Source organism: Anolis carolinensis, chromosome 5 (assembly GCF_035594765.1).
Source record: "Anolis carolinensis isolate JA03-04 chromosome 5, rAnoCar3.1.pri, whole genome shotgun sequence".
Classification (NCBI taxonomy): Eukaryota; Metazoa; Chordata; class Lepidosauria; order Squamata; family Dactyloidae; genus Anolis; species Anolis carolinensis.
The window spans coordinates 110,378,055-110,394,642 of NC_085845.1; the positions used below are offsets into that span (position 1 = coordinate 110,378,055).

The following is a 16,588-nucleotide window of genomic DNA, read 5'->3' on the forward strand; positions in this document are numbered from 1 at the left end:
CTCCTTATTATCCAACATATTCACTTATCCAACATTCTGCTGGCCCGTTTATGTTGGATAAGTGAGACTCTACTGTACATGCAAAGTATAAAGGGGGAGCCATTATGATATTAAGTGATTATGAAATTGAGTTGCACAGTTGCTGTGAATTCCAGATTCTTTGGTCAGGGTCTCAGCTGCTTCATTACTGTATATTTCTTATTCTTTTCAGAACAGTTTAAAGTGGAGATTCTTGATTTAATTTGGTGTCTCTCTCAGACAACTGAGCTATAGAGTTTTGTGTTGTTAGATGGCTTTTTGTTTTTTCTTCTGTTGAAATCAAACATTGTGCCAGATGGTTTTATGATTTTTGCTTTGCTTCAGCAAGCCTGCTACCAATTTATGAGATGGGATGAGTCATAGATTAGGCTTGAGGTGTATCAATTCAGAAAAGATGCAACCTGGATCAGTGCAATTAGTAACAACACAATATTTATGATTAATATTATAGATGGGTCTGAGCTGCCAATTTTCTTCACTAGCAGCTGCTGCATGTATTTTTCATGGAACAAAGCAGATGTCCATTTATGTAGAGAATAAGACCTGAAGGAGGAACAACCCCATTCTTAGAACTATATAAATTCTATTATTGTCTTCTCCACAAAGTATAACCATTACAACTTTCATTTCCTAATGTACTCCTGTTGTTGTTTGGATTTTTTTTTCAACTAAAAAATGCTTTCCTACTAGGAGTATGCAATTTTGCTAAACCCCGGTCCATTTTCGGTATCCCGAATTTGGTGGCCCTCCCTTTTTGTTTTTTTGTTTTTTGGGAGCTTCTTGAGTTCAAGAGGACTGAAATCCATTTTTCGATCAAGCAACTGAAAGATCTGGGAAGATCCGGCCCATTGGCGGCAATAGGGAATTTATGAGGCTCCCCTTTCCATCATTTTTAGGGCATCTTAAGAAATCCCCTTTCTGAGATCCTTTCTCCTCATATCCTTCAATAAGACCTGGAATAAATGCATCAGGTTTAAGAAATCCCCCTTTCTGGATTCCTTTTCCTTATATCCTTCAGTAAGATCTGGATTAAAAGCATCAGACTTAAGAAACCACCCTTTCTGGGATTGTTTGCCCTCAACACCCTTTATTTCAATGGGAGCCTCACCACTTGAAGGAGCATTAGTCATTCTTAAAAAAGATACAAATTATCTCCTCATTTTGTGGCGGCTTTAGAAATGGTACGATGCCTCTACTCCAAATTTGAAGCTTGCCTAGTGTGAAGAGCACCATCGGTGGCAATTTCTTAAGTGTGTAGAAAGTAAACTGCTTATTTATTACTATTTGAGTCAAAAAGCAAGCCAAGCCATGCAGAGCTGTGAGCAGCACTAAGAATTTAGATCAACAATCTATCTCTTTCAGAAGCCTGCTCACAACAGAATAATGGAAGCCCAGCTTGGCTAAAAGACATGTCATGGCTTTCTTCTGTTTTATTTGCTCAGCAGGCAAATCTCACAGCATGTGCCATGATGGTTGGCTGATCCAGCCAGATCGGCGGAAGCCCATTTTTCAAAACAGATCTGTGCAGAACCCTGTCCCCTACCCTCTTTGAGCTGTTAAGCTCTGGTTTATTCTTGTTAGAATTGTAGGGCAGCAGTGGAATAGCAGTAAGCAGTGAAGGGCAATATTTCAGTTCTCCCTTCTCCAGGGGTCTTGCCATAAGCAGGTGAGTGCTGGGGAACCTGAAAAACGCATGCCTAGTGGCAAACATACCTCCACTTCTGTTGCTGCCCTATTTCATTTTAGTAGGGAGTTATATGACTCATGTTCACAGACTTTGAAGGAACCTTATCATCGCGAAGAAAGAAATGAATGGCTGTACATTTGGATTCAAATATTATTATTATTATTATTATATTTATTATTAGTACTTGGAATTCTCTGCTAAAGACACCAAGTTCAGGGATGTGAATTAGAGCCACAGCACTCAAAATGTATTAACTGCAGCTTGCAGATATTCTCTGTTACCTTTTCCTTTACCCCCAATCTTCTGTCCTGTCTCCTATGCCCTCATTCATATCACGTCATTCCAAACTTTCACCCTCTCATTCTTTCAGGAAACTATATGTCAAAGACAGAACGCCACAAGATAAAAGATAACAAAGTTTATTGGAGTTTACAGAACCAAAAATGCCCGTAAAAGACAAGGGCTAGGCAAACACTGGCCTTAAAAGTAAAAAGAGACAAGAAAAACGTTCAAAAGATAAACCGGATTAAACCGGAGTTTAATCCGGGTTAAATCAAAACAGCTTGCTTCAGCCTGGGAATAAACAAACAGAAGCTGGTGAACAAAAAGTTCAAAGGAATGCAACTAATTGGCAGCAGATGCTTCTCTGCTGCCAAAAGCTATGTTTGAGTAACTTAGAGGTTACTCCTCCACACAGCAGGCAATTTCCCGATACAAACACAGCAGACGAGGGCAGAAGCAGTCAGCAAAGTCCCAATCCGTTCCGAAGGTCGTAAGGCAGATGCAGACGTTTGTAGTTCACCAGTTCCAACGATAGACACAGGTAGGAGAATCCGAGGCCGTAGTCAGTCAGTCCGTAAGTCCAGAGCAAGCAGATGGCGTCCGTCAAGAAGACGACGGAAGGTCAAAGCTATTAAGATTAAGCAGAGGTTGCACAACAAAACCCCACACAATTCCTCCCGCCGTCTGAGCCCAATGTCCAGGATAACTTACGTAGTCAGCAAACGAATCACACCCGTCTTCAGGAAAACTTCCCACACAGATCCCAAGCGTTCGTCCAGATTACCTTGCCCAACGCAATTTGCTATTGCTCCCAAACCCCATTTTATGCCAGTTACAAGTCCTCATCGCTATCAGCTGTTCTCCTTAGCCCGGGCGTTTCCTCATCACTTTCCTCATCAGAACTGGAACACCTTTGACTACGCCCCACAGCATCCCCAGCTGTGGATCCCGTCCCATCCCTCCAGCTTGTCCACGGGTCTAATCCTGAAGGTCCCCAATCGCCTTCCATACTATCATTGCCAGTGGCACCCAAATCCTCCCTTACACGAGTCCATTCCATGTCATCCTCTTCCGAGCTAACCATCTCTTCCTCCATTCTCTCAGTAAACCCCTCAAAAGAATCCTCATCAGATGGTTCTGCAAAGATATCTCGCAGCCGCTTCCTTTCTCGCTCCTCGAGAGTATCTGACTCTCGAGGAGTCTTACGCCCACGTCTCCCAGTAGTAGAGCCATGAGGCTCAACCATAACACTATATCCCTGTGCAAAATATTCTAGCATTGTCAATCATTCTTCATATATGCCCTGGAGCTACTTGCCATACAAATATACTGTAATACATAAAAATAATATGAATCACTTTTACATTATTTTCATATTCCAGGATTTATATTATATTTTAGATTATGATCAGCTTGTTAGGAAACGAATAGAAACATAACCTTGTTTTTCAAAATTTGAAATTTTTTGACTTGAAAGGTTTTCTTATTGCTCCATCTAGTGGCTCTGTCATTACTGCAAGAGTCAAAACTCCACAGACTTTTTCTATTAATTGTATTTAAAAAACAATATATTTAAATCAATCACCAGAGATGAAACACTTAGTACTAAAGTGTCTTCTCGCTTGGAGCAAGGTCACAAATGGGCAAATTTATTACTGATCTAACCGACTTTGTGTAGTACATATAGGAGCTTTCTATATAGTGAACTGCATTTTGGTCCAAAGGTAGCTAAGTCAACACAAAGAAAATGAATTCACTAATACAGAAAAAACAACACAACCAAGAAATCAAAATTGCAGTGCTCATATTATTCAGCTGAACAATATTTTTTTTAATTGCCTTTCCTCCAAAATGTCAGTGAATTGATTGTAATGTTTTTCTAGACAGAGAAGGCACAATACTGAAAAGTTTCTTCCCTAGGATAGTATCTGGAGCCAATGGTAAAGAACAACCAATGGTAAAGAATGCTGGGAACTGTAATTCAACAATGCCTGGAGGGCCATGTGTTTTCATGCCTGACTTAAATGTGATATTACCAGTGACAGAGATACTGAAACAGTCTTTCAAAAGGAGTCTAACTACTACACATTGTTTTCTGCCCAGGTAACATAGTTGGGTAAAGAGTGGTGAGTCATATCATTTTCTTCAATTAAATACTTGAATCAGTAGAAAGAACTTGGACCGAAATGTTTTTCTCTCAAGATTTGAAGCCTCCCAATATGTTCCATAATTTAGTCCTGCTTTACCAAATCAAATATTAATGAAAGATCAAAGGCAGCAACTGTCTATAAACTGACTTCTGTATTAAGTGCTACAAAACAAAACACCGAGGTACCACACAGAAGGTCTTCCCTAAAGTAACTTATTAGACTCAGCCCAATCTAAGGATCAGAAATATTCTGGAACACGGGATAGAACCAATATTTATTAAATGTGTAGGTCTACAGAATACCTGCTAGAATATTCAACTAATTTTAGAAAAAGGTGTGTAGTTATGTATGAAAACCTACCCTGGATTTCCCTTCAGCTATATTAAGAAAGGAATCAGATGTGAATTATATCTGGAATTTAGGTTGGTTTAGTGTGATGATTATGAGGGAGATATAGAATGAAATCTCCTGCACACATAGGCCAAATTCAGTTACTTGTCATGCAGACGGCAACACCAATGGTGAATTATATGGTCAGAAAGGAAGTCTTACAATGACAGAAGTTGGATGTCAGCAAATCTCTTCCCACTTGAGCTGTAGTGACAAGGGAAGGGGGATTGCAATGGCAGCAACCATTAAAATTGTGCTGGCAGTTTGCAAGCATTTAGTGATAGGGATGGCTTTTATTGCTTTGTATTGTTGTAACAATACCGGGGAGCCCTGGTGGCGAAGTGTGTTAAAGGGCTGAGCTGCTGAACTTGCAGACCAAAAGGTCCCAGGTTCAAACCCCGGGAGCGGCGTGAGCAGCCGCTGTTAGCTCCAGCTTCTGCCAACCTAGCAGTTCGAAAATATGCCAATGTGAGATCAATAGGTACCGTTCCGGCGGGAAGGTAGTGCCGCTCCATGCAGTCATGCCAGCCACATGACCTTGGAGGTGTCTACGGGCAACGCCGGCTCTTCGGCTTAGAAATGGAGATGAGCACCAACCCCCAGAGTCAGACATGACTGGACTTAATATCAGGGTTAAACCTTTACCTTTATTGTTGTAACACCTACAAACTGTTTTCTGCTTCTGTGGGGTTGCTTCATCTTCCTCCACTTGCAGTTATTCTAGCAAATAAATTTTTTATCATACATTCCTAATGCAGCATACATTCTCATTTCACATTCATACGGTCACATTCACTGATCTCAAATGTCAGATATTTTTCTGCATTTTTTACAGAAACAAATTGCAATTCTATACACTCAGCGTTGTATATGCTTGACATACACCATAGCTGCAAGTCTAATGTAGAATTTGCCTTGATCTGTATGAATTAAGTTCAGGTTGCCACCTGGTTTAAAGTTCAGCACTTGTCAAATGCCTCTCTGTTGGCCATGAGAGGCAAAGAGCCATGTTTGCCTCTCATGGTTAGTTACTTGATGATCATGCCTTCTTACCCTTCATCAACATCTTTATTAATGACTTGGATGAAGGGTTAGAAGGCCTGATCATCAAGTTTAAAGATGACACCAAATTGGGAAAGATAGCCAACACTCCAGAAGACAAGAGCAGAATTCAAAACAATCTTAACAGATTAGAGAGATGGGCAGAAACTAACAAAATGAAGTTCAACAGGGAGAAATGCAAGATACTCCACTTAGGCAGAAAAAAATGAAATGCAAAGATACAGAATGGAGGACACCTGGCTCGATAGCAGTATGTGTAAAAAGATCTTGGAGTCCTCGTGGACCACAAGTTAAACATGAGCCTACAATGTGATGCGGCGGCGAAAAAGACCAATGGGATTCTGGCCTGCATAAATAGAGGTATAGCGTCTAGATGTAGGGAAGTCATGCTACCCCTCTATTCTGCCTTGGTCAGGCCACACCTGGAATACTGTGTCCAATTCTGGGCACCCAGTTGAAGAGAGATGTTGACAAGCTGGAAAGTGTCCAGAGGAGGGCGACAAAAATGATTAAAGGTCTGGAGAACAAGCTTTATGAGGAGCTGCTTAAAGAGCTGGGCATGTTTAGCCTGCAGAAAGGAAGGCTGAGAGGAGACATGATAGCCATGTACAAATATGTGATGGGAAGTCATAGGGGGGAGGGAGAAAGCTTGTTCCATGCTGCCCTGGAGACCAGAACGCGGAACAATGGCTTCAAGCTACAGGAAAGGAGATTCCACCTGAACATGAGGAAAAACTTCCTCACTATGAGAGCTGTTCAGCAGTGGAACTCTCTGCCCCAGAGTGTGGTGGAGGCTCCTTCTTTGGAGGCTTTTAAGCAGAAGCTGGATGGCCATCTGCCAGGGATGCTTTGAATGAGATTTTCCTGCTTCTTGCAGGGGGTTGGACAGGATGGCCCATGACGTCTCTTCCAGCTCTATGATTCTATGATTCTGTTTGCCTCTCAATATACACATGGGTAGTGTATATTGAAACATACATGATCCATGGTTAAAGAATCATATGATACTACCAGGGGACCAACAAAGTCATTCGTATGATAGGAGCACGGTGGCATCAGGATTTTTTTTTATTCATTTAATTTACATCCCGCCTTTCCCCCTTCTAAATGCCCCAAACCCCCCCAAAACCCCCCTCTACCTCTGAATTTAGCTGCTATCCCATGAAAAAAAAAACACAATGAATTACTTGTCCCCAGTTTGTCCTTGAAAAGATGGGAGCAGGTCATTTAATGCTTTTTAAAAACCCAAGAAATCATAGGAAGTTTTCTACTTTTAAACCAAATGACATAAAAGTTAGAGCCAGGTAAAACTGCATCATTAAAAATGAAGTTTTGATGGATGATTGGGTGGAGAACTGGGAGATAATGCATTATCTTCAATTAGTGGAAGCAATGACTTCAACAGAAATGGATTGCCTCCATTAAGAGAACATCAGTGTGACCCATTGTGTTGGCTTTATGCCTTCATCCAAGGAAATGAAGTCTATAAGCATTCTCTTACTTTACTTTAATTTTTTGCTCTGCATAAAAAATTAAGGTAAAGTAAATGGAAATAACATGTACTGTATTATGAAGTTATGATAGGATGAATTAATAAGAATTATGGCAAATTATTTTGCTTGAAAAAATCATTTAAATGTTGGGTTGAATTGGGCCCCTTATAGAGGCAGGACATTTCCTTGTTTGTCTCCCGCTCCCCTTTTTTTTCAAGCTTCAGTCTCATTTTCCCCCTTCATTCATATTCCTTTCCATATCTGTAGTTGTACAGATTTACACCTTTTAAGATCAGCAGCTCAATTTATACACCCTGCCCATGCACTTATTTCAGCCTCTCAAATGAAAAGATCCCCACCTTCTCTTTAATGTTCCCTTAATGTGTTTTTAAATAGAGGGATTTTTGTTTGTTTGTTAGATGCCCCTAACTTTTAACCCTCAGTTTATCCACAGGTTATAGCAACATCCATAATTTTGGACCAAAAACTTGGCTTTTGAATTATACAAAGAGCTGTCTTCTAAATTAGTATATATTTACACTTGAAATTGAATAATTTTTTAAAGCTCTGTCAGTGAGGTTTCACATGGGTGACAAATGGAAGCTTGTCACTAAAACTACACTTGGCAAGAAGCAGGACCATAGCCAGAAAAAAAAAATGGGTTGATTTTTTAGCGAATCATGAAGAGTAGTTCCATAACACAAAATAATAGACATCAGGCTCCATCGATAAACTTCAGTGGACACTCATGGGGATTTGGTTAAAGTAAAGGTAAAGGTTTCCCCTGACGTTAAGTCCAGTCATGACTGACTCTGGGGGTTGGTGCTCATCTCAATTTCTAAGCCGAAGAGCCGGTGTTGTCCATAGACACCTCCAAGGTCATTTGGCCAGCATGACTGCATGGAGCACCGTTACCTTCCCGCTGGAGCGGTACCTATTGATATACTCAAATTGGCATGTTTTCGAACTGCTAGGTTGGCAGAGCTGGAGCTAACAGCGGCCGCTCCCGCCGCTCCCAGGGTTTGAACCTGGGACCGTTCGGTCGCCAGCTCAGTGCTTTAACGCACTTCGCCACCAGGGCTCAGATTTGGTTAATCTGTTAAAATTCATGAGTAAATTTTTTTTAAAAAAAAACTGAATTTTTTTTTGGGGGGGGGACCCCTTAACCCCCTCCCCCAAAACTAGCTACAATCCTGGCAAAAAGTCACAGATGGGTTTGCTTCCTTGTCAAGCATGTCTGTATAACACACGTACTTGTCAGTTTGTACTACACCTCACATTTTTCTAGGTGAATGCTTATGATGGTTTAAATATATACCTAATGGACAATTTTGACCACAGAAGTAATTTGATAGTAAGTTACTACTTTTACTCCTTTTTTAAAAACTGGGGACTCTCCTTTAAGCTTACTAATGTATTTTCTTTTCTCTTTGAAAAATGTAATCTACTATGTTGTCAGTTGACCTTTCCTTCCTTCTTTCCATCCATTTAAATTATCTAACTGTGAGGCTTTTGTCTGGCTATAACCCAAAACGCGGCTGAGTTGATCCTTTCTACAGGGTGGATAAGATCGTATTTGATTAAAAAGTGTCCTGTAACTTCCTTAAAACAAGGCAGCCAGTGCACATGTAATATACAGTAGTCTTAGTTATCCGATTTCTGCTTATCAAACACTCCGTATTATCCGACACGGCGACCGCATCTTATCCCTCCTGGCGGGCGCCCGGAACTTGGAGAGGCCTGTTGTGTGTTGCTGAGAAACAGCTGTTTTTCTAAGCAGCAACGTGCAGCAGGCCTCTCCAAGCCGGGTGCTTGCTGAGAGGGATGAAACACGGCCGGCACAGACTTTTCCCTCCCAGAAAGCACCCGGCGCTTGGAGAGGCCTGCTGTTTGTTGCTGTCTAGAAAAACAGCAACGCACAGCTTTTCCTTAATCTTCCTTCATTAGCCAACATTTTCAATAATTCAACATTCTGCTGGCCCGTTTATGTTGGATAAGCAAGACTCTACTGTAATATCTTTGAAGATTTTCTCCATAAATTCCTAAACAGATCAGAATGGAATTTGTAACAGATCTGAAGTTTGGGCAGTGCGTTCTTTGCCTTTTCTGGCCCTGAAAAATTTGTCTATTCTAACTGTGCAATGGTATACCTGCCTACTCAGAGTTTTCATTAATGTCAATGCCGTATTTCTGACATTCCAAAGTAAGTGCTGTAGGACTTCTTCAGCAACAAAACATGCACAAAGATGTAAACACAACATTAACTGCAGTTTTTCCACTATCTGAACCAAAATCATACATACATTTTTAGAGAAAATGATTTATTTTACATATTTAAATATGAAAGTGAAATGTGTTGGACGTACCGCAAGAAAGGAAATATTACATGTAAAAAAATAAGTGTCCAATTTTCCATTTAAAATCGGAAAACTGATAATGGCAGATTCACAAAAGAGAAGTCTTTGTAAAAATGGCACAAATATACTTTTAAAAAAGTATAAAATATGTTCACATGTTACATTTCCCTTGTCTAATACACTCCCAAGCCAGTTCAAAGTACCCAAAGTAAACTGGGGAAAAGTTCATAGCATAAAAGGAATGTTCCTTTTCATTGCTTTCAAGGAGGCCCACTAATACTACACAGTAGTTTCATGTTTCCATAACCCAGTCCGGATATTGCCTGTGCTATCTGCACTCAGTAACGTTCCATCCTGGGTGCTGTTTTTCAACGGCCCGTTCTGGACAGCTAAATTTAAGCCATAAGACTTCTGCTGCCCTTCCAGGTCCTCCACAGTTGGTTTCCTCAGCACATCCTTTTTGAGGTTTGTGGGCACTGACTTTTCAGTATTCCAGTGTCCTTTATGAAGAGTGCTGCAAGCATCACTGCTGTCTTGTTGGGACTGTGTGTATTGCCGTTCCCTATAGGCCAGATAAGCTCTTCGGCTCCTTGAATGCCCTTCACTGACACTCTGACGGCTTTTAGTTAAACCATTTTGGATGCTTCCTTCTACACTGGTGGGGACGTCATAGGCATACTCCCGCAAGACTGCCAGTCTGCTGGAACGGTGTCCTTTACTCCTATTTTTATGGTGGCGACCAGGATGCCCATTTGTCCGTAAAGGCACCTCTAAAGGGGCCACATGCATTTTGATCTCGTTGTCTACTGAGTGTTCGGTCAGGCTATTATCGAGGGTGGCACCAGTGTTCGGTGCCAAGGAGGCTGGTGGACACTGAGCTGCCGCAGCCTGTATGTTGGTCAGTTTGCAAGCCTGAGAAGAATTTTTTAAGCTAGATACACTCTTGCTGGTGCAAGATGACTCTGCGCTGCTATTGGTGCACTTGGCAGATTCTCCATTTGCCCCACTTGCACTGGACGAAGGCTGAATATTAACTTGTACTGAGTATGTGCTCCTTCCAGGGCAGCAAGCTGTCATCCAAGCATGTTTGACATCTTCTCTATTAATGCAATGCTGTGTTAATAGAAAACCACTGAGGCTTAAGCATATGGCTGCAAAAAAGCAGCTAAATACCAAATCCAATGGGTAAGAGAAAGAAACCGAAAAGGCCCCCAAAATCCACAGTGTCACATACAGAAATAAAGTGAGGCTCACACCCAAAAGCTGAGCATGGAAACTGTGCTCATTCTCCAAAGCTGAAGTGGAAACGAGGGATACAGACATTGAATCCTGATGGTTCAGAGTGCCATGTTCATTGGATGCTAAACGCTGTTGCTCCTCAGTTGGCTCTTTGAGCTCAAACTTACGCTCGGGGTGCCTTTTCAGTTGTATAAAAATGCTGAGAAAATACATGCAGTTTATGAAAATAATGAAGCCAGCAGGTCCATAGAATGCCCCCAAACTTGGTTCCCAGGTCATCCAACAACTGCAATAGAAAAGAAGCAAATCTTGAGAAATGTATCCATTTTAACATTAGCACTTTAGATTTAACATCAATGTATTTCAGCTTTGTAATACGGTGCCAAAAATCAGTCCCTGTATATCCCCACCTCAATATCAGTGAGACAATACTTACTAGGCTGAGTGAGGTCTGCTCCCATAATTCCTTATATTTGCAGCAGCTGTTATCCCACAAACTATGATGGGAATCCCTCCACCAATTAGGTAGAATCTAAAAAAACAACAACAACATAGAAGACAATGAAGTACACTTTACCAACTTTTTAAAACAGCATTCACAAGATGGACTATAGTGTAGTTGGAAACATATGAGCCAGCTCTGTTTGGTAGTTTGACGACTAGATAGGACAAAGCAGCACATTCTGTTGAAATGAATGGACATTGTACAAATATGATAGCATTCTGTTTGCAGAAAATACAGGAAGCTATCCTATTTGCCACTGAACAGCAACAAATCTCCAGGGTTTCAAGCAAAAAGTCCTTACAACAAAGCCTAATTTTCTGAACTTGTGCCCAACCACCGACATGTGCCACTCCATCTTCTCCTAACAATCAGGTTAATGCTGAGGAAAATGCCAAACTGATGTTGCCATGTGTAATATTTTAACAGTTTAGGAAACAAACATTTCTTGAATACAGTGAATATAAGGGGGTTATCAAATTTCATTTAGTTTTGAAGAAGGCTGGTCAGCTTCTGCCACCTTGTGGACAAATGCAGATTAACACAATTAAATAGTACCTCTTAACGTCAGGGGAAACCTTTACTTATGAAAAAGAAATGGGATTCAAAAAGATAAATCATAGCTTAATTTTATTCCAATTTGCTGAGAAATATTCAGTGTGGTGACAAAGCAGTTTGTAGCTTTCATTGATCTAAGAACTGCATCAGATGCTGATCTATCATGCCTCAAACTTTGGGACAAATTAAAAGTTTACAAAAACACTGTAGAATATTACCAAACTCTATTTAATGAAAGTCCTTGACCAATGTTCATCATCACCAGTATGTTGCTTTCAAGCAAACGATCCATCCAGGCAATTTTACTAACAAGAGGGATTTGACATGGCAATGTTTTCATCCTTTTATTGCTCAACTTAGATCTTTCAGTTATTTGATTTTTATAAAATTACAGCTGAATCCTATTGTCCCCGATAGGTCAACAATATTAATTAAGCTATTTGCCAATTATATGGTTTTAGTGTCTCATTTCTAGGATCAGTGCATTTATAAGAGAAAAAAGTGGTAGAATATTGCAGAATCAATGTATTCAATATAAACTATAGGAACTATAACTTATATGCATAAGATATAAACTACAAGAAAACTATGGTAGTGGTCTCCTCAAAGTGTAAACTGGAATACAAATAGCAATTCAATGAACAACACTTTGAACATGCATACACACACATTTGTGCTTCACATTTAATTACAGAGGAATACTTATAACCTGTAACTATGTCCTCTTTTTTCATTATACTAAAAGACAATTTAATGCTGTCAAAATCTAAGTATTGGCACAAATTCTATACCTTATTCTGTATACCAATAAGGTATACAGGCAATCTGGATACACAAGAAAAACTACAGACAGGCTTTTAAAGGAAGGTGATGCGAATTTCAGAATGTTTGTTAGCTCAAAATTATGCACAGTTGTGATACAATGTTTTACAATCTTTTGCATATAAAAGATGTTAATTGTTAAATATATAAATTTGTTCCAACTAGAATTAACATGCCATGACTTGATAATACCGTGTAGTTCTTCACGCTTTACATAACTATTTTCTGTAAATGCCATATGGTCAATGATCTAAGTAATTTTATACACCATTTGATTGTTTCTGCTATTTATTCCTGCATTTTTATATAGTCGCTCTTTTTTATTATTTATTGTACACCACCATGAAAATTTTTACTGAAGGTCGTTACAATATCTCCAAAATTGCTTTAGCTTTTGAACCATAAAAATAAAGAAATGGGATAGAGTAGTTTCTCATGCTGCAGTTGAAGCTATGGAAAAATAAGACTGAAATATTTAAAAACTCATCTTCTACCCAAACACTGGATGTGGTCTAAGCATGCTAGTCTCAGCCTTTCACTGTCTGTACTATTTAGCTCAGCAGAAATTCCATTAGTGACATGCTAAATAAAGCAGAAAAATATTTCTCACCTAAGCATTGGCCTAGGAGGTGGTGGCGGTTCATCAGGATCTTGACATCTTTTCGACTTCTTAGTGACTTGCTTATAAATGTTCCTAGAAGTGACTCCCATCCACAATAATGAGGCAAGGGTAGAATAGTGCAGGATTATCCCAACCTGCAAAATAGATAACTCACTAAAACATTGCTATGAAATAAAGTGTCTACTTAGCATTCTGAATACTTAACACATGCTGTAATAAAAGTGTGGACTCATCCGAAAGACTGCCTCAAGCGTAGAAGGGCTTTTTTCCATACAAAATAACTACTCTCTTAAGGTAATGTGACTGCTAAACTCTAAAGGTTTCATTATTAATTCTCAAACAACTCGGCAACTTGTAAAGATGGGTCACTAAACTAGTAACCTCTGATAAGGAAGGGAATGACACACACAGATATAAAGGATATAGATTCTTTAAGAAGCATAAGATTAAATAAATAAGATTTATCTAACTGAAAATCTGTAATTTTGTTGAAATACTATAATCTGTGAGAGGCCTCTATTCATTTTACTATTAATGAATCAATTCAAGTTTGCTTCAAACTACATTCTCTTTATCTCTCTGCAGTAATAAAAGGGCATTTTTCATACAGCAATTTGTTCTCTGTTGCAGAGATCAAAGTACAAAATATCTACATGTCTTGTTGGTTAGACACAGCTGTTTCCATTAAAACACTAACATACAATAAAATTCACACAGTATAAGATGCATAAAAAACAATTCAATCACTCTCTTGTGTTTATGTGTGTGTGCATGCACAACTGCCTTCAAAACATTTGCCGACTTAAGGTAACTACATGAATTTCATAAAGTTTTCTTAGACAAGGAATACCCAGAGGTAATTTTGTTAGTTTCTTCTTCTGAAATATATCTTATAGCACAGTGGTTCTCAACCTAGGGTCCCCAGATGTTTTTGGCCTACAACTCCCAGAAATCCCAGCCAGTTTACCAGCTGTTAGGATTTCTGGGAGCTGAAGGTTAAAAACATTTGGGGACCCCAGGTTGAGAACCTCTGCTATAGCACATGATATTAATTTGTGGGCTTTCAGCCAAGTATCAGGGCTGACTATGCTTCCAATATCCATTGGGATCTGGTACCTCTAAGAAAACTCTTCAAACAGCAATTAACTAAATTGCTTTAATTTTGAAAAGGCTGGCAAACAGAGACCTTGTGATGTAAGTAATACATGGACAGTAGTAATCACATTATTCTTGGGAGGGTATATACATGCACCTTTTCTAATTATGAAACTCCAAAGATACCCTCCCCCGATCTTAAGGTTCTACAAATGACCATCATGAACTGTACTTGATAGTAAATAAAATATGGCATCAAAAGCCATTGAGATATTGGAGTCAGTGCTATCTATTTTTCCATCCTTCTGTCAACAGAAGTCATCCATCAAGAAGATCAAGGCTCTTCAGTACTAAATCCTAGCATGATCTGTATCAAAATGGATCTAAATGATCCATTCATCTAACAGCTAAATCAACACCACACTTGCAAGGACTTTCCCCAAAAGCAAAATATTGGTGTATTCCTTATTGGATGAAGTAGTCACTTAATATCTCACTTTTCAGCTTTGGGAGGGAGTGATTATGAGCAAAACTATGGCAAATGGGGAAAATTAAACACTTCTCCCATCCACAATTTATCTGTTCTTAATGTTTTCCTCACAAAGCAGCCTTTCACCATGTGAAAGACTATCAATGTTACCATCACACACATCCGTAATGTGTGATTTGGTCTTTAAAGGACCAGTTCACTTGGGAACTCTCACAATGATTATGTCTGCATGAAATATACATACGCTGTGGCAAATACAGTAGTAATCATCCCAGGTGTGTACGAATAATAGCTCTGCCAAAGTCGCCACTCCTATTCTTACAGGAGCACAACGATTTTTTTTAGGCTAGAGGTTCTCAAAGTGTGTATAGTGAGGGTCTCCAGGATTCCCTCCTCTTCCTTTCCTCATTCTCCTCTTTCTATTTGACTGAATGAATCTCCTCTTGCAAACCAGCCCAGGCATTGCGGTCAGCGGGGGAGGCCCTGCTCTCGATCCCACCCCCATCTCAAGTACGGCTCATGGGAACAAGAGAGAGGGCCTTCTCCGTGGTGGCCCCCCCACTTCTGGAACTCCTTCCCTAAAGAAATAAAGCTGGTCCCCTCCCTCCTCTCCTTCAAAAAACAACTGAAGACCTAGCTATGCTCACTAGCATATGGAGAGGAGGAGGATTAGATAAAGAGAGATCACTACCGAGCTCTTCGCTGAGGACTATATTGTATTTGGACCTTCCTAGTCCATGCCAGTGCAATGGTCATCGTTTGACCACATAACCAACCCACGCTGTGAACTCTACTTGGCTGTTGTAAATTAATGTAGATGTTTGTTTGGATATGATGTTTTTATATAATTTTGTTTGACTACATGTAGTTTAATTGATTGATGTTAGGTTTAATTTACTGATGTTAGACTTTAAATTGATGTTAGGTTTTAATGTTATTTTTATATGTGGGGTTTCTCTGGGATTTTTATGTCAGTATTTGTTTGTTCACTGAATGTTTGCCATTGTATGTTGGAATCTGCCCTGAATCCCTTTGGGGAGATAGGGCGGAATACAAAGAAAGTTTTTTTTAAAAAAAAATCATTATTATTATTATTATTATTATTATTATTATTATTATTATTATTATTATTTCCTGTTCCTTCCCTTCGCCAGCCTCCCTTGCTGCCAAAAGCTTTTTTTCCTCACTTCCCTCACCCGCCCCAGACCCCTTTTCTCTCACCTTCCTTGCTTCCAAAACCCTATTTCCCTCTCACCACTCAGGAGGTGCTTTGATTGTGCCAGGCTGTGGCGCAGGCTGGAAAGCAAGCCAGCTGCAACAAATCACTCTGACCAAGAGGTCATGAGTTCGAGGCCAGCCCGTGCCTGCGTCTTGTGTCTGTCTCTGTTCTATGTTATGGCATTGAATGTTTGCCTTTATGTGTGCAATGTGATCTGCCCTGAGTCCCCTTTGGGGTGAGAAGGGCGGAATATAAATGCTGTAAATAAATAAATAAATATTTTCCTGCATGGCAGAAGTGGGTTGGACTGGATGCCCCCTGGGGTCTTCCACCTAAATACTGTTAAGCTTATGTTGGTCAAAAAGTTTTCCGATATCTGATATATATATACATTATATATAATATCATAAAACATATAAGTGTTTCTTGGGGCTCCATGAGAAACTTTTGCTTCAAAAAGGGCGCAGCGGTTGAAAAAGTTTGAGAACCGCTGCTTTAGACAGATGAGTTAGTAACAAAATTGTGGACTTATTTGAAAGTCCACATGGGCATTAAGATGGACAGCAGCTCTTATGAACACT

At 39.8% G+C, this 16,588-nt stretch overlaps 1 protein-coding gene across 2 annotated transcripts in view; it reads right to left on the bottom strand.

Annotated features, from left to right (window-relative positions):
- Positions 1–9,407: 9,407 nt before the first annotated feature.
- The window catches only part of adgra3 (adhesion G protein-coupled receptor A3), a 63,024-nt gene continuing 55,843 nt past the window's right edge, over positions 9,408–16,588 (bottom strand). Inside the window, exons 17-19 of one of the 2 annotated variants that reach the window (XM_003221352.4) lie at positions 13,192–13,337; positions 11,136–11,231; positions 9,408–10,985 (exon numbers count right to left, since the gene is read on the bottom strand). In XM_003221352.4, the coding sequence (XP_003221400.2) occupies positions 9,740–10,985; positions 11,136–11,231; positions 13,192–13,337 (1,488 nt within the window). In that variant the 3' untranslated portion in view covers positions 9,408–9,739. Of the gene's footprint in view, positions 10,986–11,135; positions 11,232–13,191; positions 13,338–16,588 lie in introns of those variants that run through there. The other variant, XM_062982143.1, reaches the window with a different exon arrangement.